The sequence below is a fragment of the Halichoerus grypus genome, chromosome 14 (assembly GCF_964656455.1).
Source record: "Halichoerus grypus chromosome 14, mHalGry1.hap1.1, whole genome shotgun sequence".
NCBI classification, from domain to species: domain Eukaryota; kingdom Metazoa; phylum Chordata; class Mammalia; order Carnivora; family Phocidae; genus Halichoerus; species Halichoerus grypus.
In genome coordinates this window covers 64,789,006-64,810,323 of record NC_135725.1, presented here as the reverse complement: position 1 = coordinate 64,810,323, position 21,318 = coordinate 64,789,006, and the positions used below count along the sequence as shown (strand labels likewise).

The 21,318-nt window shown below is 47.3% G+C and overlaps 1 protein-coding gene across 4 annotated transcripts in view; it reads left to right on the top strand.

Annotated features, from left to right (window-relative positions):
* Positions 1–15,797, top strand: part of GRIN3A (glutamate ionotropic receptor NMDA type subunit 3A) — a 148,687-nt gene extending 132,890 nt beyond the window's left edge. Inside the window, exons 7-11 of one of the 4 annotated variants that reach the window (XM_036065886.2) lie at positions 5,900–6,064; positions 7,319–7,395; positions 8,818–8,946; positions 11,756–12,084; positions 14,017–15,797. In XM_036065886.2, the coding sequence (XP_035921779.2) occupies positions 5,900–6,064; positions 7,319–7,395; positions 8,818–8,946; positions 11,756–12,084; positions 14,017–14,063 (747 nt within the window). In that variant the 3' untranslated portion in view covers positions 14,064–15,797. Of the gene's footprint in view, positions 1–5,899; positions 6,065–7,318; positions 7,396–8,817; positions 8,947–11,755 lie in introns of all 4 variants that reach the window. The other 3 variants (XM_036065887.2, XM_036065888.2, XM_078061531.1) reach the window with 3 other exon arrangements.
* Positions 15,798–21,318: the final 5,521 nt, after the last annotated feature.

Genomic DNA, 21,318 nt, shown 5'->3' with positions numbered 1-21,318 from the left:
ACTGGAAATCTTGAGATTAATTGTAACTAAGTTTCTTGTCAGATATATACTTTATTTAATAATAGGCATTTATTGAGCACCTGCTATACACCAAGCTTTTGGAGGCATGCAAAGAAAGGCAAAGCCTCACTGTGTCAGAGAAAATTTCCTAGAACAGACTCATGCATTCACTTTGGTGTTCTGCCTGAGAAATAAAGTCTATCTCAAGATAGGTTCTATTTACACCTCGGAGCTAGAGGAGCTTAGTCCTTCAAGCAGTCAATCAGGTCAGGTTCTTTGGTTGCAAGCAACAGATGAATTTAAGCAAGAAAAAGGGGGATTATCAAAAGAATAGTGGGGAGCTCAATGTTCTGAAGTAAGGAGGAGAATGACTGATGATGTCTCAGGAACCACAGGACTCCAGGGACGGTAGTGGCAGGAAACGGGGCACCGTGTCTGTGAGGCACTAGCATTGGAAATGACTCAGACTCAACCACTTTCAGTGACAATGTCTCTGCCTCAAATGCAAATTGACTTACCTTGGGTCACATGCTTGGCCTCAGGGGACCAAAGAACCGGGAGTCTGTGATTGGTAGACACACCAAAACATATGAAGGGGGAGAGGGCGGTTCCCCAAGGAAAGGGTCCTAAGCAAATAAAATCAACACAGTACACACCCAACACAAGCCAGCTGAAATTAGGGCATTCAATCTCTAACTGTTTATTTTATTAATTGTAAATATATTTCCCCCCAGTTAAGTCCCCAGAGTGATGAACGCTGGCATTATGACGTCAGGATGGCAGGTTTTCCGAGCTCTCTCTGTTTTCTCATCTATCAACTGAGAATATCCGTCTCTGTCTTTTCTCCCTCACAGAATTATTCTAAAACTCTCCTGAGATATACAAAAGTGTTTGGGGGGGAAATCTGTATACATTTACATTATACAAAAAAGATTCTAGCTTTCATATGCTTTCATCCATTCATTCAAAAATATTAATTGAACACCTAGTAAATGCTGGCACTGTTCTAGGCAATCAAGGTCCACTCTGAACAAAATGGCAAAACCCCTGGCCTCTTGGAGCTTACATTCTATGTGAGAAGGGAAATAGGCAATACACTCATATATATTATGTCAGGAGAAAAATAAAACAGAGTAAGGGGCATAGATTGTGTCCAGGAAAGGAAGGGGAGGGGGACAGGTTTTGCCTTTTTAACCGCATGCTTAGGGTAGACTTTACCGATAAATGACATTTGAGTAGAGACTTGCAGAAAATGAGGGGAAGGAACAGTATTGATGGCTGACAGAAGAGTTACAGGCAGAGAGAACAGAAAATGAAGACCCTCAGCTGCTCCATAGACTTAAAGGAGCAAGGGGAAGCCCAAGTAGCTGAGCAGAGTGAAGTTAGGAAGTGTGGGACTAAATCGTGGAAGGTCATGTAGGCCATAGGTTTACTCTAGATGAGACGGAAAACCATTGCCGGGCATTGAATGACATGATATGTTGAGGGAGCCAAGCTGGATGCTGTGCAGAAGACAGACTGAGGGGGTCAGGGAACCAAAGAGAAGGCTATTTCAATAGTCTAGGTGAGCGATGATGGTGGCATAGACCAGAGTAGTTGGTGGAGGTGGTGGGAAGTCATCAGATTCTGGGTATACTTTGAAGGTGGGGTCCACCATATTTGCAGACACACTATGTGTGGGATGCTAAAGAAAGAGAGCAGTTAAAGATGACTAAGGTTTTTGGCCTGAGCAACAGCAAGGACAGAGATTCTCTGAAGAGAAAGACTATGTGAAGAGCAGTTTTCAGTGGGGAAAATTAGTTTATTTTAGTGTGTTAAGTTTGGGATGTCTGTTAGATATCCAGGTAGAGAGACTGAATAGGGAGTTGGGGAAGATATAAATTTAGAAGTCATTGGCAGATAGGTAGGATTTAAAGCCATGAGTCTGGATAAGAAAGTGCTAAAGAATCAAAGGCATGCCAATATTTATGATCGGAAAGATGAGGAAACAGTAAACAAGACTGAAGTAGAACAAAGAGAGAGGTATCCCAGAAACAGTGAAGAAAATATATCAAAGAGGATGAATAATCCTCCTGATTATGTATCCAACCTGATACATGAATACAAGGTGAAAAATGACTGTTGGACATGGCAATGTGGAGGTCTTTGTGATGGCTTTGACAGGAGTTGTCTAGGTTATAGACCAAAAGTGAATGGGGACAGAGGAATTGAAAACAAGTATAGCCAACTCCTTCGAGGACCAGAGAAAGTGTGTAGTTGGGGTGTGTGGAGAGATGTGCACTGGGGGCTGGGGAGGCTTAGCTCTTCGGACTCAGTAACATCTAAGGCATGATGCATGAAATACTCGAACTGCATTTCTTGCTGGAGGTTTCAGAATTAGTTATCTCACCAGCTGTCAGATGTTTCAAATGTCCACATCTGAGCAAGATGCAAAGCACAGTTTAGGCAGCAACGAAATTGGTGGTCTTGGCCTCTATGTGTCACTGGGAGCGCTCATGATCTGGGCAGAGACCGCTCAGAACATTTGCCAGAACAGGCATCTCCCTTTATCTGAATCTCGTCCGTTCCTGGAAATACATTAGCTAGTGAATTTCCAGATGGTAGAAGTCCTTTCCATTGTTTTGAATGGGGGAGAAAAGAAACCACCAAAGCATTCCCACCTCATCTAAAAATCCCAACGAGTTTCTTTAAATATCACTAAAACACTCCTAGACACATGGGGCACCTGGGTGACTCAGTCAGTTAAGCGTCTACCTTCGCCTCAGGTCTTGATCCCGGGATCCAGGTGGCAAGGAGTACCTATAAATGGGATTCACTTGAAAGGCAGTGCAGGCTTTAGCATCAGACAGTCCTGGATCCACAGCCTGGCTCCCCCATTTATTAGCTTGTAAGATCTTGGGGAAGGTGGCTAATCTCTATGAGAGTCAGTTTCCTTGAATGTGAAATGGGGATAATAATACTTAAAGGGTTGTTAAAAGATCATAATATGCGTAATGATGCCTGGCACACATATTAGATGCCCAATTTAAAAGAAACAGTAACTATATCTATTAATCTATTAGTATGTGGGTGTAAACAACAGAAATTTAAATAAAAAAAAGAGGGGGCGCCTGGGTGGCTCAGTTGGTTAAGTGTCCAACCCTTGGTTTCAGCTCAGGTCATGATCTCAGGGTCGTGAGATCAAGCCCCACGTCAGGCTCAGCTCAGAGTCTGCTCAAGATTCTCCCTCTCCCCTCTACCCCTCCCCCTGCTCATGCTTGTGCGCACGCTCTCTCTCTCTCTGTCAAATAAATAAATGAATAAAATCTAAAATAAACTGAATCCAGCCTATTTGTTATTGAGGTAAGGAGAGGAAAATTAGATTAGTTATTGTCATGCACAAAAAAACGGAAGGGGAAGCCATGTGTTTAAAAGGCAAGATGTTTCATTGTAAGTTACATCTTTCTCCCTCATCTTGGCAGCACCGTACAAGAAAGCGGTGCCGGTCTATTGTTTTGCTGATTGTTTGATGATGTTAAGTCAAAAATGAATTCCCCCATTTTTTCCTTCATCCATAGCAGTAATAACTCATTAAATCCTTATATAATAGCCTTATCCTGTACACATTACGACAGGTCCAGCCCAAGGGCTATTTTCAGACATATTTGTAATCTGCTTTCTGGAGGTCAGTGTTACACAGTTGGTCACCACTTGTCCTAGGAGAAGCCCTAGTACTTGCGTAGCTCTCGGGGCCCGATACACCTCTTGCCTTTCCTAGACCAGCATTCCTTATTCCCTAGCGCTGGGCTTCTGCCTCATTCTCAGGTGATCGGCCTATTGTCCTGCCTTGTGCTCAGTTGCCTAGACCAGGCCATGCTCTATGTCCCTGCTCACCTCCAGTCATTAGTTCTCCAGGGATCCGAGCAGCCGTCACTGATACGGAGCCACTGCTGGGGGTACCGTCATGGGGGAAAAGAGATTTCATGGCCCAGACTCCACTGGAGTCGAAATCCCCAAGTTCTGCCTCTGAACGCTGCCCCCAGGTGGACGTCCTGGCATAACCGGGAGATGGATCCGTGCCTGAACCACGTCTGGCTAGCTGTTTCTTCAGGACTCGGGTGGGGAGAATGAAAGAAGCCCTGCAGGAGAATGGGGAGACACTGACGTCAGTCAAGGCAGGGTGGTTAAGAGTATAGGCTCTGGAGCCAGACTCCCTGGGTTTGTACACCAGCTCTAACCTTTGCTAGCTGTGTGACCTTGGACAAGTTGCTAAGCTATTTTGTTCCTAAGTTTCCTCACCTATAAAATGGAAGTGATGACAGTACCTACCTCATAGGTTGTTATGAGTAGTAAGCAAGTTGCTACAGTGATAAAGTGCTCAGAGCTATGCCTTCCACATATTAAGTGCTAAATAATTACTGATGATGACCAAAAACCCCGAGCAGAGGGATGACGTCAGGCTCCTTAGCACTGGTATCCAAGGGCTTGCTTAGTATGGCCCTGTTTCTCCCTCACGGTGCATGCCTCCTGCACCAGACCTGCCCCTCAGCCACCATGGTCTGCTTCACAGCCCCCACATCACTGTGCCAGACATCACTTCTTTCCCTCTGTTTCCACAACCTTCAGAGTGCTTACTTTCCCACCCAAGCCTCCACATTCTACCTCTCTTATGAACCAACTTCTCCACAAAACTGAGACGACACGGATCAGTGTCTGTATCATGGCATATGAATGTTTGCTCCATCCCTAGACTCAGGTTGATTAAAGGCAGGGACACAACCCTCCTATCTTCATCCCGTGGTACCTCAAAGAGTGCCTGAAGTAGTGTGTCCAAAGTCTTTCTTTCTGCAGGATTGACTCTTGTCATTGATGTCCGTGACTGAATAATACCCATTTCATAGAGAACTCGTAAGGATTCTCTTAGATCTCATATGTAAATCACATAGTAAAGTACCTGCCACATACAGTTGTTGTAACTATAGTTGCTGTAACTGCTGCTGGCTTTTTTGGGGGGGAGGAGGGGAGGGATGGGGAGAGGGAGAGAGAGAATCCCCACGCAGACTCCACGCCCAGTGCAGAGCCTGATGTGGGACTCACTCTCACCACCCTGAGATCATGACCTGAGCCGAAATCAGGAGTCATGCACTTAGCTGACTGAGCCACCCAGGTGCCCCAGCTGCTGTTTTGTTGTACAGCAGAAAGAGCCCAGGCTTCACAGCTAAACAAACATGGGCTTATGGACCAGCTTGGTCACTTAAAAGCTGCACGGACTTTAGTTTCTTCAACTGTAAGTTGTGGTTTTTATACCTATCTCAGTGCAAAAAGATAAGCAATCAATAAATATTAGGTCCCCCCCCCCCTTTTTTTTTCCTCCTCTCTGGCTGTCTAATTTTGTGACCTGCCTGAATTTACTTCACTTCCCTGGTCCCAGGTTCCTCATCTGTAAAATGAGAACACTGAAGTAGATGATCTCCATGTTCCTGCCAGATCTAAATGTCGAAATTATTGAAACTCGTCATCCCTTCCCCTTAAACCTACTCATTCTGTGTCCCGGAGAAAGGTTCTTTCCTTGATAACTAGTCAGTGCTTCGGGATGTTAAATTGTTTCAACCCTTGGTCTCTATCTCTCAGTCTCCCTCTAGAGCCAGTAGGGCGGTCCAGACCCCGGGACCCTTCATGCAAGAGGACTGTACGTGCGCGGCTCCCCAGGAAGCGTGCTGCGCGGCGGCCGTCCGCCCCGGCTGGGCCCCTCTCACAACGCAATCCAGTGAAGCCTGCCAAGCCCCCGGGGAGGGCTGGGGAGGGGTAGCTTCCAGCTCTCCTGCGGTCCAGGGGAAAAAAAAGTATCTGCATCTAAAAACAAGCGTGGGGCCAGGCGGAGCCTCGCATTCACGGCCTTTCCTTCCCTGTTCTGCCACAGACTTTGCAAATGGGCATCAAACACTTCTCTGGACTCTTTGTGCTGCTGTGCATCGGCTTTGGTCTGTCCATCTTGACAGCCGTCGGGGAGCACATGGTGTACAGGCTGCTGCTGCCGCGGATCAAGAGCAAATCCAGGCTGCAGTACTGGCTCCACACCAGCCAGGTGAGTGCGCGGGCGGCCTGCTCCAGTGTGAACCGTCCGGACTGCCACGGATGCCCGGCGGAGTGCGGAGCCCCACGTCACACAGGTGCCAGGTTCCCAGGAGAACCGCGGTGGCGTAGACAACTCCGTGTAGACGATGGAGCTCCCTCTATCCCATTAACGCACTTTCCCCTTAGATCAGCCTGTCCCGTGACGCCCCCGCCCTGCTTCCAGCCCTCCGCTGTTGCTCACACGGAAGCGATGGGAGTTGTCTTTCACCTGGTTTCCCTTAGTAGTGACAACCTGCGGAGACGGTGTGCGAGTTTCTTCCTACAGACTCTCTCCTAGCCAAAACGGAAGCTCATTCAATGAGCTTGAAGCCCCTACTTGCCTGCCGATGAACCCAGCGGCCCCTGTTCCGTCCGCATTTTCAGGGGCCCCGAGGGGGGAGCCGGCCGGTGCGCAGGCCGAGCCGCGCAGGATGGGCGTTCTGTGCCTGGACGCGGGCGCGCTGCGGCCCCGGGACCGGAGACCGCCAGGCCGAGCCGCACGCCCCCTCGCACCGCTCGGCCTGACGGCAGGGGCCGCCGAGAGCCCGCCGAGAGCAGAAGGGGCTGTGGCGGCCGTGGCATCTGCCCCCCGGGAGGTGGGGGCGCCCGGCGCCAGCCTGATCGCCCAGCCGGCCGCTCCCTCCTGCCGCCGCGGTGGCCGCGCGCCGGGCCGTGAGGCCGCCCCGCTCGTCGGTGACAGCGACCCTTTTTTACTAGTTAGGTCACTGTCCTTGATTCGGTCACATGGGACCCTGCTCTTCCTGCTTCGTCCTGGAAAGGAGCTGGTCTCCTCAGGGGAGCTCCGCAGACAGGTGGCCTCCGTCGGGTGCTCACGTGACTAGCGGAATTCTCCGGCTTCTTCCCTTCTTGGTTTTGGCTGCAAAGACGTTTTTGACTCACCTTTAGCAATTCTGCAAGGTCCTTTGCCACACACTAGTTGTGACGATTCTTCTTTATATCACATACCTTTTTACGACCCAGAGCATATCTAAAGCTTCCTTGGAATTACTTTTTTCCCCCCTCTAGATAGAATAAGAGGTTAGAATTAAAATTTGGTTCTCTTGAGATTTAGGGCTGAAGGTTGATCTGTTTTCGGGCATCCCTGGAAATTTGCTGGAGGCCCAGATTTGTAACAGTGAGATACATTATTAAACTCAGGTGGTACTTGGTCCCCAGACTGTGTGTTTCTAATGATCTGTATGTGTGAATCTGTTCTTTCTGCCAGAGATTACATAGAGCACTAAACACATCGTTTGTAGAGGAAAAGCAGCAGCGTTTCAAGACTAAACGTGTGGAAAGGAGGTAAGAAGAGGCCAGCGCCAGGTGTCTTTAATGTTTGTGAAGATAAAAGTGGAGAGATGTAACTGGGACTCCCTGCTCAAAGGGGAAATTATGTATAAATAATTCAGATCAAACCGGGACCAAGTTGTTGGTAACACAAGCAGTGCAAATATATGTGGTTTCAAACAGAAATAGAACAAAGAAGAAAAAACATGTCTGTACCTATATGGACAGGGAAATGCAGGATAGGCCGGGTACGTCCTGGTGAAGGGTGCAGCTGTGGTCTCTGGAGTCACGCGTCCAGACCCTAACCTGTCACGGACCCTTGCCCTACATGGGGCGTAGCAAGGTATTTCTCTGAACTCGCTGTGCCTCCATGTCCTCGTTTGTGAAATTGAGATAAAAACAGTACCCACTTCCTAGAGATGCTGTAAGGATTAAACAAGACAATACATGGAAAGGCCCGGAAACAAAGCCACTTTAGCTCTCATTACCGTGCACAGAGTACACGCAAGCCTGAATTCACGAGTCCTGCAGGCCGTTCGCTTCGTGCCGTTTTGCCTTTCTGACATGTGTCTGTTCCCCACTCCTTTCCAGCACTCCTAGGAATATTTGAAATATGCAGCGGACGTGTTCTGCTTCATCTATTTCCTGGCATTCTTACTACAAACTCGCCAGAAAAGCCTCCCAGTGATAGGGAGTACCAAGCATTAAATGCCTGGAGGACCCCTTCCCCGCATGCAGCCCGTGGGTGACTGTGGTGGCTAAAGATGCCGGCAGCGTTCCGTCTGGCTCCTGGCTGGCCTTGGCAGCCTGCTCCCTGGGGCGGCCCTCCTCCTTTCTGGTGCCCAGAGGCCTCTGTTCAGGAGCAACTCTCACCGGTGGCAGATCTTCAGCTCAAAGCTTGGCTTTCTGGGTAATTTTGAAATCTGCCACTCACACTTCTCACTCATGATAGAGGAAAAGGGAAAAAGGGGTGAAAAGCATCATTCTTTTTCATTGTTTATACCTCCTCTGGGACTGCTGCTGGACCCCTGTCCCCAGTTTGCATCTAGCTTGTCAGCATCATTTCCATTCTCTCTGGAAGCCTCTCTTTCCAGTCAGTGAGCACCTCCTGCCCTCTCAGGCTGTGGTATTCCTGCATCGTGTTGCAGCCCTGTCGGCGACAAGCTGGAGACTAATCAGGTCACAGCTGTTCTATGTCATGTTACGTCTATTTTGTCTATAATCATTTTTTAACACAAATTTTTAACCAGAGGAACGCAAGAAGACATAGTGGTGAAGACAGTGTCTCATGACAAAGCATGTGTTTACCATCCGTAATAGAAACAGGAAGCCCAGTGATCCCATTTCCAACTGTGATGTGGTTCCTAGTCACATCTCTCTCACCTCCGCTGAGAACCAAATGTGTCTTTCACTCATTATGTCCACTTTTCTTGGCAGATTCCCTTCTGGAGCCCCTTATTTTGAGAAGGAGCTAAGGCAGAACCTGCCCTCCTGGCTTATGCTGGGCCCACACTTCCTGTGCCACCTCCCTGCAGCCCAGCACCCAGCTGTGACCTTTCAAATGCAGTGAGTGAGGCCCCACAGCTGTCATGTCTCTTCTGAAGGCCGTAGTGGAGCATTGAATTCCGAGGTTACAGAATTGATATGTGGAAGCTCATTTTGCTCATTTTTAGTGCCAGACGCAGTTCACCTACTGGTCATCTTACACACTAAGGCTGAGGAAGGTTCGATAGAAAACAGAACGAGACACTGAAGAGGCCTCCAATTAGACACCAGATCTGACATCAGTATCTGTCATATTCTATTCACAGGTGGCCCAGAGCCACATGTCGATTACTGGGACACTTGTTATGCTAGCAACTTGAGTCTGTCATGGAATCCAGCTTCTGCTTCTGCTTCTGTATTCTATTCCCAGATATGTGTACAAAGCTCTGCAGAAAACCAGATCGGTTAGCTCTACTTAATCTGATTTTGTGGTTGCCTGGGTGCCAGGAAACTGTGCAGATGCCCTCCTCCCAGGTGCTCCCTCTGAATCATTCTATGGTACTGCAGTTAGGTCTGCTGGGTTGAAACTCTTTCCCCGTTTTTTTGGAAGAGTATCTATGCAAATGCCTATGTCTGCTACAATTCGGCATTCCTCCAGCATGCTCCATATTTATAGAATGAATAAAACAATAGATAAGTGGGTGAATGCAGATGAGTGTGGCCCTGAGGACCAGGGATGGTGGATGTGTGTGCACCTGCTGGAGAATAAAGATTTCTTTGAGCTAAAAAAAAAGATAGATGAACAAATTCTTAACATGTGGATTTGAGGAAAGGCATAAAGAAGTTCTGGGCCATGATACAAAAGTAGACGTTACTCCTTTTCTATTTAAAGCAGAGGGAAAAAGTAGATATTGCAAGACACTATGCATAGTCTTCGATTTATTCAACCTGGGATTTCATGTAAGTTTTGGTCTATACTTCACCCCACTGGGTTTCCAATACACCCCCATTTTCCCTTGCCCCAAGATATACAAAAATTATAAATGGTGTAACACACACAAACAAGATTGTCTTGAAATTTTTCAAACTCAATTGGAAGGGATTTGGAGGAAAACTTACAGGGAACTGTACAGCTCAAAGTAAAATTGTAACCGCCCCCCCTGACCCAGGTTTAAAGCCAGCAGAGCTGTAAGTGGGTTCATTGTAGACTCTTACTAAGCCCAGGACACATGAAAGCTAAACTGTGTTGCCACCTGCTCATTATATGCCACTTAAACTATGAGAAATGTAAAGGAACTGCAGGGGAGTTTGGAATGTGTGTTTTAATGGCTTGGGGCATGTATCTTAGTTTTTGCTGTGTGAGAAAATTATCTCAGTAACTTAGTTATTTTAAACAACAGCAAGTTAGCAATCTGTGGGTCCGCTGTGCGATTTGCTGGTCTGGGCCGGACTTGGCTGATCTTGGCTGGATTTGCTTATATGTCTGCAGCCAGCTTGTGGGGGAGAGGAAAGCAGCTAAGGGCTGGCTGGTCTATGGCCTCAGCTGGGTCCACTGGGAAGACTGGGGACTCTCTCCACACTGTTACCATCAGCAGACTAGTGTGGACTCATTCACATTGCAGCAGCAGGGTTCTGAGAGAGACCCTCAGGGGACCTGCACGAGGCTTCTTCAAAGTTTAGGCGTGGAACGGCCACCTGCCATTTCTGCTAGTTTGGCCAAAACAAGTCAGGAAACCAGACTAAATTCCAGGGGGAGGGAAAGCCAGACTTTCTTCCCTTGAATCCTCCTTGATAGAGGTGAGCTGCAAAGTCACATTACTGAGGGACATGGGTGGAAAGGAGAAAGAAACTTTATTAGCCCTCCCTCTGTCCCTCCCCTTCCCCGGAAAGAAAGAGTCCAGAAATAAAGTCTTGATTCAGTGACATGGATGGGAACAGAAACACAAGGACTTAATAGAGTGTTTCTATGTAGGTTTGCCCTGTGGTGGATTGCAAAAGCGGTCATAACCCTCCTCCTCCTCCAACAAGGCTAGAAGAAATCCGCAGCTATGCTGCTTGGGGCTCTAGTCTGTTCTTGTAGCAAGAAACTCTCCTCATTACATCTGTCAGAGTTCCTTTCAGGCACCAAATCCCCTCCTCTTGTGCCCACCCGGCAGTAAGTCTTGCTCTCTACAGCCGTCTCCCTGACATGGTGGCAGGTGGTTTGACGCAAGCCTGAAAGAGGACTGTGAATCTGTTTCTATTGACTTTCATTATTCCAGCAAGAATTTGAGGCTTTCTTGGGGTTTCTTTTAAAGCTTCAGACCTGAGCTGTCATTCTCGACCCACATAAAATCATCCCTATAATGGAAAACTTTTTGCTGAAACCTGCAGCTTGTATGTTTTTATTCTCCTCAAACTCAAGTAGTAAACTTCAGGGCAGTCCTGTGGGACTGAGCATGAGCCGTTTTATAGTCTCTACCGGCCGGCTTATGCTTAGAGCCCAACAGGTGGACAAATAGGCTCTCGCTTTTACTAAAGCGCCATCTTTGTAGCTAGAGGCTGTTTCGAGCCGGTGCTGTGCTCTGAGCCTCGCTGGCAGGATGGGAGTGGGAAGACATCCAGGCTTCTTCAAAAAAGAATACGCCACTCCCTGGTCCATTAGCCCTCCAGATGATACGTCCATTCCAATTTCAGGGCAGCTTGAGACTTGGTAAGAACTTCAGTTGAAAAGCATTGTAATGGCTCTTTTTGTCCCTGTGCCACTCCAGCAGGCAGTCTGTCCGTGGCAATCTGTCTTCTGAATGCATGTCCAGCTCCATATTCACAGTTTGAAATGGCCAACAGCTGGGGAGCAGCACTTTGAGAGCCGCAGAATGGAAGGTAAATCTAAAATGTCTTTGTTTCCTAGGGCCAGTGTGGGACCCCGTCAGCTCACTGTGTGGAATACTTCCAATCTGAGTCAGGATAACCGACGAAAATACATCTTTAGTGATGAGGGAGGACAAAACCAGCTGAGCATCCGGACCCACCAGGACATCCCGCTCCCTCCAAGGAGAAGAGAGCTCCCTGCCTCGCTGACCACCAACGGGAAGGCAGACTCCCTAAATGGAGCTCGGAACTCAGTGATGCAGGAACTCTCAGAGCTCGAGAAGCAGATTCAGGTGATCCGTCAGGAGCTGCAGCTGGCTGTGAGCAGGAAAACGGAGCTGGAAGAGTATCAAAGGACAAACCGGACTTGTGAGTCCTAGATGACCATGCTGCTCCCCTTCCCAGTTCCCAGCATTCCTCTGAGCCCTTGAGACACTTTGTAATGCTCTTTTGTAACTACTGCCAAAAGTGTGGGGAAGCGGAGGTCTTGGTCTCTCTTAGAGGTCAAGTCTGCCCATCCTAGCCTAAAAATCAGCCACAGCTCTTCCCAAGCTGACTCCCTAGCTCTCCAGGGTAGGGGTCTTTCAGAGCAGTGATGGTAAATTAGGAGTAAACTCCGTGGAAAGGATCTATGAATGACCAGGCAACCCCAGCTCCTCATTGGGTACCATACTAGTAGTTCTGGGTTTTAGCCCTTTCTCTGCACTCGCACCAACAAGAGATAAAATGTTACTCATATGTGGTTTTAATCTTTGCATAGAACAGGATTATCCAGGGTTGTGGCTTTTGATACAACTCCCCCAACTAGATTTGTTCCTGCATTCTGAACGGGGAGCCAGATAAGGGCCAGAGGTGTGGGTATGCAAACAATTAAGCGAACTCATTAGCATCACAGCAGACCAAGGATGGACCAGATCAAGCAGGAGCCCTGTTTTTGAGAGGGTCCCGTGTCTCCGACACCATCCTGACCAGCATTTAGTAGGAACAGCTTACGTGCCACTATGAAAGGGGACAGGGATGTGGTGAGCGGGAATAAGACAGGCAGAAGAGGCATTAAAAATGTACACCATGTTGAGAACAAAAGCTCTGGGCCAGAAAAACAATTTGGCTAAGGAAGGAATACGACAATACTTCGACTCTAACTACACATCTCCACCACAGAGTGTGCCTTTTATAAAGGAAAGCAAAGCAAAGCAAGGACATGGCCTTAGATGAAACTGGACTACCCCTGCTTATTGCCCGCACGGGGCATGCAAGCTGGTTCTGTGGGTTAAGTGGAAAGGCTCAGCAAACCACACACTAGCCCGCTCTCAAATCGGCAGTTGCGTCTTAGCTTTAGGAATTCCTAAAGCGGACCCCCCCCGCAAACACCACAAGCTTTAACATATGGGATGGTGCCCTGTGCGGTCCAGCTCTGTACAGGTAACTAGCACGCGAGTCTCCCAGCCCCACACCTACTCCCGTTCTCTCCCAGGCCCCCTCTGATGCCCCCAAGGAACTGATTATCAGTAACCTGGCTTCCTGATCCCAGACATCCCTGTCCCGGGTGCAGTGGCGTGGACGTGCGTGCAGGAAGGAAAAGTCACGGGGAACTATGGAACACCAGTTCCCAGTGCTAGTGTAGATGCGAGGCATCTAGGAACCCATTAGAATGCTGACCGACAGAGCCTTTTTCCCCGGAAGATGGGGTGAGGTGGGGAGTCTGGCTCAGAAACCTGTTAACCAACTCCCCCAGGTGACTGACACGTGTGATCCAAAAATTACTCTTCGAGAAACACTGTTCTAGAAGGATGGCTGCTCCCGGCCTGGGGAGAAGAGCCTTTTTGAGAGGTTTTTACATCGTAGCACACAGCTGCTGATTCACCTTCCATACAGCCGCTCCCACCCCTGGGCACCACTTGGGACGAGACTTGCTCGGTTCTCACTTACTGTGCCCCGGCCTCATCTGTCGGGATGCCCAGCACGAATTCACAGCACTGTCCCAAGCACCGTGCTCTGTAACAGCTGCACAGCACTGGAAAGGCTCCGCAATCACAAAATTTCCCCTGCGTTTCCACCAGGAGCTACCCAGTCCCCGGGGAGAGACAACACCTTCCGCTGTAATTAGATAACACTTTAGTTGTTTTTGTCTGAGAAAACCCTGGGGTGGATGGAGGCACAGAGAGACTGATGAGGGAGGTAAGAAGCTTCTAGTTAGACTTCATCCACCTCGCAGATGAAACAGTGAGGAAACGGGGAGCCCAGGAAACAGAAAGGACAGCCCTGCTTTGAAATGCCCTGTCCTCCCGTGTTCTCCCCCAGGCCCCGACGTAGATTTGCACCTGCCTTTGGAAGACGTTGCCTCGTAGCCGCCCCCAGCCATCTGCAGGAGCCGAGGACGCCGCAGCGCCTGCCGTCCTGCTCTGCGCGGCCCGATGAGCCGGGGCACCTCCCGACGACGAGCCAGCCATGCTCCTCATGGACTCGGGCCCTTTTCTAACTCAGCTCCTCCTGACTGTTCTTGAGAAGCTGGCTATTTAAAGGAACCCAGAGGTGAATTCTTTTGTAAAGTAAAGAATCCTTTTGTAATGCAATTAATTCTCCCTTAACGTATCTGTTTTGTAAGTTTGGATTTTTGTATTGTGTGCTTAAGGGGTTTACCTTAAGCTTCTCTCCTGCGGTGTTCTGAGCGGCGGTAGCAGCCGCACGGCCCTGCCTACCCACGAAGGGGATGGCCAGGGGCTGGCCAGCAGCAGCAGGGGCTGAAAGCAGGTTGCTGCCGTCCGCATCGCTTGGAATGCCTCCGTGTTCTGGATGAAGAGGAACCGCATAGCTGCTTGTGGTGGAACGAAGCGGCCCCAAGTAGCGGTGGTTGTCGTTATCGGTAGTAACTGAACAGTGTTTTGCAGTCTGTGAAAGTGTGTTGTGTTTTATAAAAAGAGTTCATGAAATGGTGGGTCCTTTGAAAACCCTCCTTTCTGTTCTGCTCCACCTGTCCTTTCAACTCCCCTCAGGCTCAAAAACCACAAAGATCAAAGTCTTCAGGCGGAGGATGGTATTTTAGTGAGGAAGAAAGAGGTAAGGGATTGCTCCCTTGCCTCCTCGTCCGGGCTCCTATTTCATGAGATGAGGAAGGTCCGTTCTTTTCCAAGCTCTGGTGCTAGGCAGCCGGACGACCTGACTGTGTCGCAGACCCCACCCCGTTTTCCAAGGGGAAGTTCCTGGCACAGGAAGCACACAATACAATATGGTGGGTGAGCAGGAACAGATAGGCTACGTGCTTCATGTAAATAATACTGAGGGCCCCAGAGTGCGGATGCCTCGAGGTAGAGGAGCAGCAAGGGGACCCCTCCAACTATTAAAGACGAGTTGGAAAAATGGGACAGCCAAGTGAGGCAGCCACAGGGACACAATCAGTTGAGGTCTTTAACGTGCCTGGAGGTGACTCCATCATTCATGGTTCTTGCTGTTGCACAAACCCTCTGCAGGAGCTGCTTCCGTGCCGACCAGGGAAGTGGTCAGTGAAGCAACTGCCAAGTAAAACCCGGCTACATCGGGGCAGTGGGCTTCTCGGTGTTGGATCTAATAGGGCCTTGGAGCTAATAAGCACTTCCTTGGCATGGATAAAGAATGAAGGCGAAAGAAAGAAACTACTTTAGAGCCTCTCTCCTCCCAACTCATTTTTGATAAGCAAACCAGAAAATCCAACCAGTCATGGAAAGAACTTGTGTTTTAGTCATCAAAACCACTCCACTAGCTGCACTGTTGAGTTATTCCTTTCTTCACCTACCTACGCCACCCATCTAATCCAGGAGTCCCTCACTCTTTTTCGTTTTGTTCCCAATCATTTTATGAAAATAATGTACTTAGAGGTATTTTCTTAAGGTTTGTAAAGAGTGTTTGCATTGTGTCTTCATTTTAACGTGTGTGCAATCGCTCCAGTCCAGGAAGAACTGAAATGCTGTCTTGTGAGCATGAAGTGAATAGGCTGTTTTGCTCCAGCCACTTTTCTTGTACAACCACGTGGATGGACTAGATGTTCTCAGGTCTTTTCCATCTTCAGTTTCTATGACTGTGGAATAAATGTTCAGATAGAAACTTCATTTTCTGATGTACTGCTGGCATTGTCTTGGGGGATTCAAATGTGGACGTGGTACCAGCCCCTTCCTCACAGGAGACCCACTCATGCTAGGATTTATACTTGTTTCCTTAGTAGAGTCGACGTGGCACAAAATATGCTGAGAAAACTCAGAGCCCAGGCATCACAAAGTTCAATCGAAATGGCTTCATCTGAAAGACATTCTAGGAAAAGCCACAATACTGAGAGATGTCTAAAAAATTCTGCCCTGGCCACCCTCGTTTAGTAATTCAACAACCAGCTGCTACACAGCCTGTGTTTACGTGCCAAGTGCTGGAGACACAGAGTGAATAATAAGATGGGCGTGGTCTCTGAGCTCAGGGACCTTCTCACAAGCTGTCCTTTTCACAACCTGTCAATAGACAATACTATAGTAGCTAACATTTATTGAGCATTTATTTTATTCCAGCTTCATTAAAACCCCATGACACAGGTTCTCTAGACCTAGTCTACAGTAGATAAACTAGACCTCCAGTTTACAGATGGGAAAACTAAGGCTCAGGGAATTATGGAAGTTGTCCAAGGTCACCCGGCTAGGAAGAGGAGTGGCCAAGACAGATTCACACACAGGCAGTGCAATTCCAGAACACCCATTTTACACTGTCAGGATTCTGATCGCTGCCTTACAACCCCCTCTCCTTCCTCCAACCCCCCCTTCAGTCTTTCTGCCATCACGGCTCCGGCCCATGCCTCAGCTGGGCCCCCAGCTCCACAGGGAAGGAAGCCGATGCACAAACTGCACCTGCCTTGCCACGTCCACTGAACTCAACACTGTGGCCCCAAGTCTCACAGAAAGAGCTGTTGTAGGCGTCTCTCTTGGCTTTCTGGACCGAGAACTGGTACAGACACAGCTGAGGATCCCTGAGCAGTCTGGCAGTCTCAGGCCCGCTGCGGTTTCTGACGCACCCGGCAGTTTCAGCTGCTTGGCCACCTTGCCAGCGTGAAGCTGCTAGCGGGACGCATTCGTCAAATCTCGTACAAATACACACCTACTGTAACCTAGCTCAACTGCCAACTTACCCAAGGTTGTTTTGCATCAGTCACTCCTTGTTTGGATGCTGATTTTGAGCCCGGCATTGGGCTAGCTGCTCGCGAGAGAGAAAAAGCAGATTCTGACCCCATGGAGCTCAGTCCAGCAGGGAGACACAAACTGGCAAACCAATGTGGCGTATATTCTGATAAATGCATATCAGGTACTGTGGAGGCGAAAAAGACACTTGTCCTCTATGTGTGCGTGTGTGCGTGTGTGCACGTGCGCGCACCTGCAGTGGAGAAACTAAGAGGAGGGTTAATAGGCACCCCAGGTAAAAGAAACAGAATGTGCTAAGTTCCAGAGTTGGGAAACTATGACAATCAAAAAACATAGGAACATCAGATAACTCAGTATGATAGAAAAATAAAGCACAGGTGGGTAACAAGCTGTAAGGACTGCAAAGAGAAAAGCAGAGGCAAGATCCCTATGCTAAATCGGATTTGTATCCCAAAGACTACAGGAACCATTAAAGGATCTTAGGCTAAAGAGGGTTATAGTAGAAGATCAGGGTCCTCACTGCTGGGTGGTACTGGCTATCATTCACATACGTTCTATTTGTTTGTAGGACAGTGAGCAAATGAAGTTAACTTTTTGATGCCTGGGCATGACCTGGCCATGATATCATTTAACCAGCACAGGTGGACTTAGAGATAGACATAAATAAACACATACAATCTAGATTCTAAACATGTCAGTCTTCTTTTTGCCTAGAAATAAGGAGAAAATGTAGAAGAAAAATTGACCTCTCAATTTATTTGCAATACTAGTATTTTTTTTTTTTTTAAAAGATTTTATTTATTTATTTGAGAGAGAGAATGAGAGAGAGCGAGTACATGAGAAGGGGGAGGGTCAGAGGGAGAAGCAGACTCCCTGCTGAGCAGGGAGCCCGATGCGGGACTCGATCCAGGGACTCCAGGATCATGACCTGAGCCGAAGGCAGTCGCTTAACCAACTGAGCCACCCAGGCGCCCTACAAGTTAGTATTTTGAGCATTTACTAGTTGCCAGGCATTCCGCTAAATGTTTTGTGTATATTGACTCATTTCATCCTCAATACAATTCTATAATGTAGTTATTATTTTATAGATTAAGAAACTGAAACAGAGAGCTGAAATAACCTAATAAGAGGCAGGGCCATACTCATCCTAAGTCTGGCTTCACGAGAAACATGTTTAGCACAGCACCTGGCATCACAACGCATCAAAGGGCTGGGCTGGGTGAGCAAGGAGAAATCTAAGATCCCTTTGGTTCAGTTCTACTCTGGAACAAAGTGCTATGGGAACTCTCAATGAATAGGGGAAGAATATGCAGTCCTAATCTAGGGCCTGGCAGAGAGCCTACATAAATTAGAAATCTTCAGAAAGACTTAAAAGACTCAAGTATTTTCATTTATTATCTTCCTGATGACATGCATTCTATTGGTACATGTCTCTACTTAGGGTAAAAGAAAAAACAGAGGTCTGATTGCCACATTATGATTCTGCTGCTAAACTGAGTGACCCTGGGACTTGTTTCCTCATCTCTAAAATAAGGACATGGGAATACAAAGCTGGTGCAGCCACTCCGGAAAACAGGATGGAGGCTCCTCAAGAAGTTAAAAATAGAGCTACCCTACAACCCAGCAATTGCACTACTAGGTATTTATCCCAAAGATACAGATGTAGTGAAAAGAAGGGGCACATGCACCCCAATGTTCATAGCAGCAATGTCCACAATAGCCAAACCATGGAAGAAGCTGAGATGCCCTTCAACAGATGAATGGCTAAAAAGGATGTGGTTCATATATACAATGGAATATTACTCAGCCATCAGAAAGGATGAATACCTACCATTTACATCAACGTGGATGGAACTGGATGGTATTATGCTAAGGGAAGTAAGTCAAGTAGAGAAAGACAATTATCACATGGTTTCACTCATATGTGGAACATTAGGAATAGTGAGGAGGACCATTGGGGAAGGGAGGGAAAACTGAATGGGAAGAAACCAGAGAGGGAGACAAACCATGACAGACTCTTGTCTTGACTCTAGGAAACAAACTGAGGGTTGCTGAAGGGGAGGTGGGGGTGGGGGGGAAATGGGGTAACTGGGTGATGGGCATTAAGGAGGGCAAGTGATGTGATGAGCACTGGGTGTTATATGCACCTAATGAATCACTGAACACTACATCAAAAACTAATGATGTACTATATGTTGGCTAATTGAATTTAAATTAAAAAATTTTAAAAATAAAATAAGTACGCGGTTTGAGGTCCCTTTTAGCTCCCACATCCTAGCTTTCAAATCATTCCACTCCGTAGATTTCAGTAACCTGAAATCCTCATAGTATTACTCTATTAATGCAAATATACTATGCTTCCAACTTTGTCTACAATTTCCCTCAAAAAAAAAAAAAGACTAAACCTATAAAAGAAGCCATAGCTATCACGGATTGCCTCAAACAGAGCTATCAGTTTCAGAATTCATAATAATTTCCTTTGTTACCACCATGAAAGGAAATTTAAAGCTATATATTTCAGGATGATCCAAATTTGAAGGGTTACTTCCAATATATGAGGAAAAATTGTTTCCACTTAGGGGGTGAAAAAAAATGAGTCAGGTTTGAATTACACACTGGTCCAATAAAGCAGACTTCTGAGGAACTGTTAGCAGAAGCAAGGAGCTGAATTAACTTAACCATGCGGACCTTCCCTGAATGCTGTGGGCCAGGCCTGCTGCTGGATAATGGGGACTATGTTGTTAAGACACTGCTCTTTCTGTCCTAATTTTAGGACCTGTGATATATGCCACAAATAAGACCTTAATATCTAACATTAGGAAGAGACCAAATCTGGGGAGAAATCCCCAGAAAGTAAAGCTCAATTTCTGTGTGGTGGGACAATTACAGATCTAGGAAATGTTTAGGTTATTTCCATACCAGAGGTTTCCTATTATGTAAACCCAATCCAACATGTACACAACGCACCAGTTTCTACTTACTCTCAATGTAGCTGTCTTATCACGTCGAATCAGGCAGACTTTCGTGGTAAGAACTAGTCAAAACTTCTCTGCATACTCACTGGTACTTGGGTTTATCTATCAATTGATAATCCTCAGCAAAAACCTTAAAGTCCAAATCTGAAAGGCATTCCACACCAACAAATGATCATGGAAACTGATGAGAGCGGATATACCTTCCTTCAAGAAGCGAGCATCACCATCCCAGTAGGTCTAAAAGAAGACAAGTGATCATTTCTCTATTCTCCAGAATCTTCCCATGAATCCCCACAATATCAGACTCCGGAGTGCTGACCATACACCATGGGGCCCACTTGAATCCTCACAACATCAAATCACATTCATCACTCAAGTGGCATGTACGTAGTACTATATAGGTGCACAGAACTCCTGCCCTTGAAGAACAAAGATGCCTTGTGGATCTGGACAGAGATTAAAAAAAGCAAACAAGGAATCCCAATGGGAATTCATATAAGAATGCAACAGCTGGGGCGCCTGGGTGGCTCAGTCGTTAAGCGTCTGCCTTCGGCTCAGGTTATGATCCCAGGGTCCTGGGATCGAGCCCCATATCAGGCTCTCTGTTCCACGGGAAGCCTGCTTCTCCCTCTCCCACTCCCCCTGCTTGTGTTCCCTCTCTCACTGTGTCTCTCTCTGTCAAATAAATAAAATCTTTAAAAAAAAAAAAAGAATGCAACAGCTTGCAGAAATAGCTGAGATCTTGAAAAAGATCCCTATGGAGGTAAGAATTTAAAAGCCAACCATGTAGTTAAGATATATGCCTTAAAGCATTATCAACCCTGATTTTGGTCCAAATTGCCAAGACAATTTCCAAGATAACAACAAAATAAAGAAAAAAGAGACCATCCCCACAAGACCTGAAAAAAAGAAAGGGAAGACTCTAGTACTTCTCCAATAATCCTTGAAGTTGGCATTCTATATAAGCATTAAAGAAATTTTCTAAAAAGTTCCTTATGGATCTAGAACAATGATTCTTTTTTCTTAAAGATTTATTATAGGGGCTCCTGGGTGGCTCAGTCGGTTAAGCGTCTGCCCTAAGCTCAGGTCATGATCTCAGGGTCCTGGGATGAAGCCCCACATCGGGCTCCCTGCTCAGCGGGGAGTCTGCTTCTCCCTCTCCCACTCCCCCTGCTTGTGTTCCCTCTCTCGCTGTGTCTCTCTCTGTCAAATAAATAAATAAATCTTTTTTAAAAAAATTTATTTTAGAGAGAGAGACAGTGCGTGGGGGGAGCAGAGGGAAAGGGGGAGAGAGAATCCTCAAGCAGACCCCCCACTGAGCAAGGAGCCTGATGTGGGGCACAATCCCAGGACGCTGAGATCATGATCTGAGCCGAAATCAAGAATCAGATGCTTAACCAACGGAGCCACCCAGGCGCTGTGATTTTTTTGGAGGATTGTGAGGTTTCAAATTTCCTTTGAGAATCTGAAAAAAGCTGTGA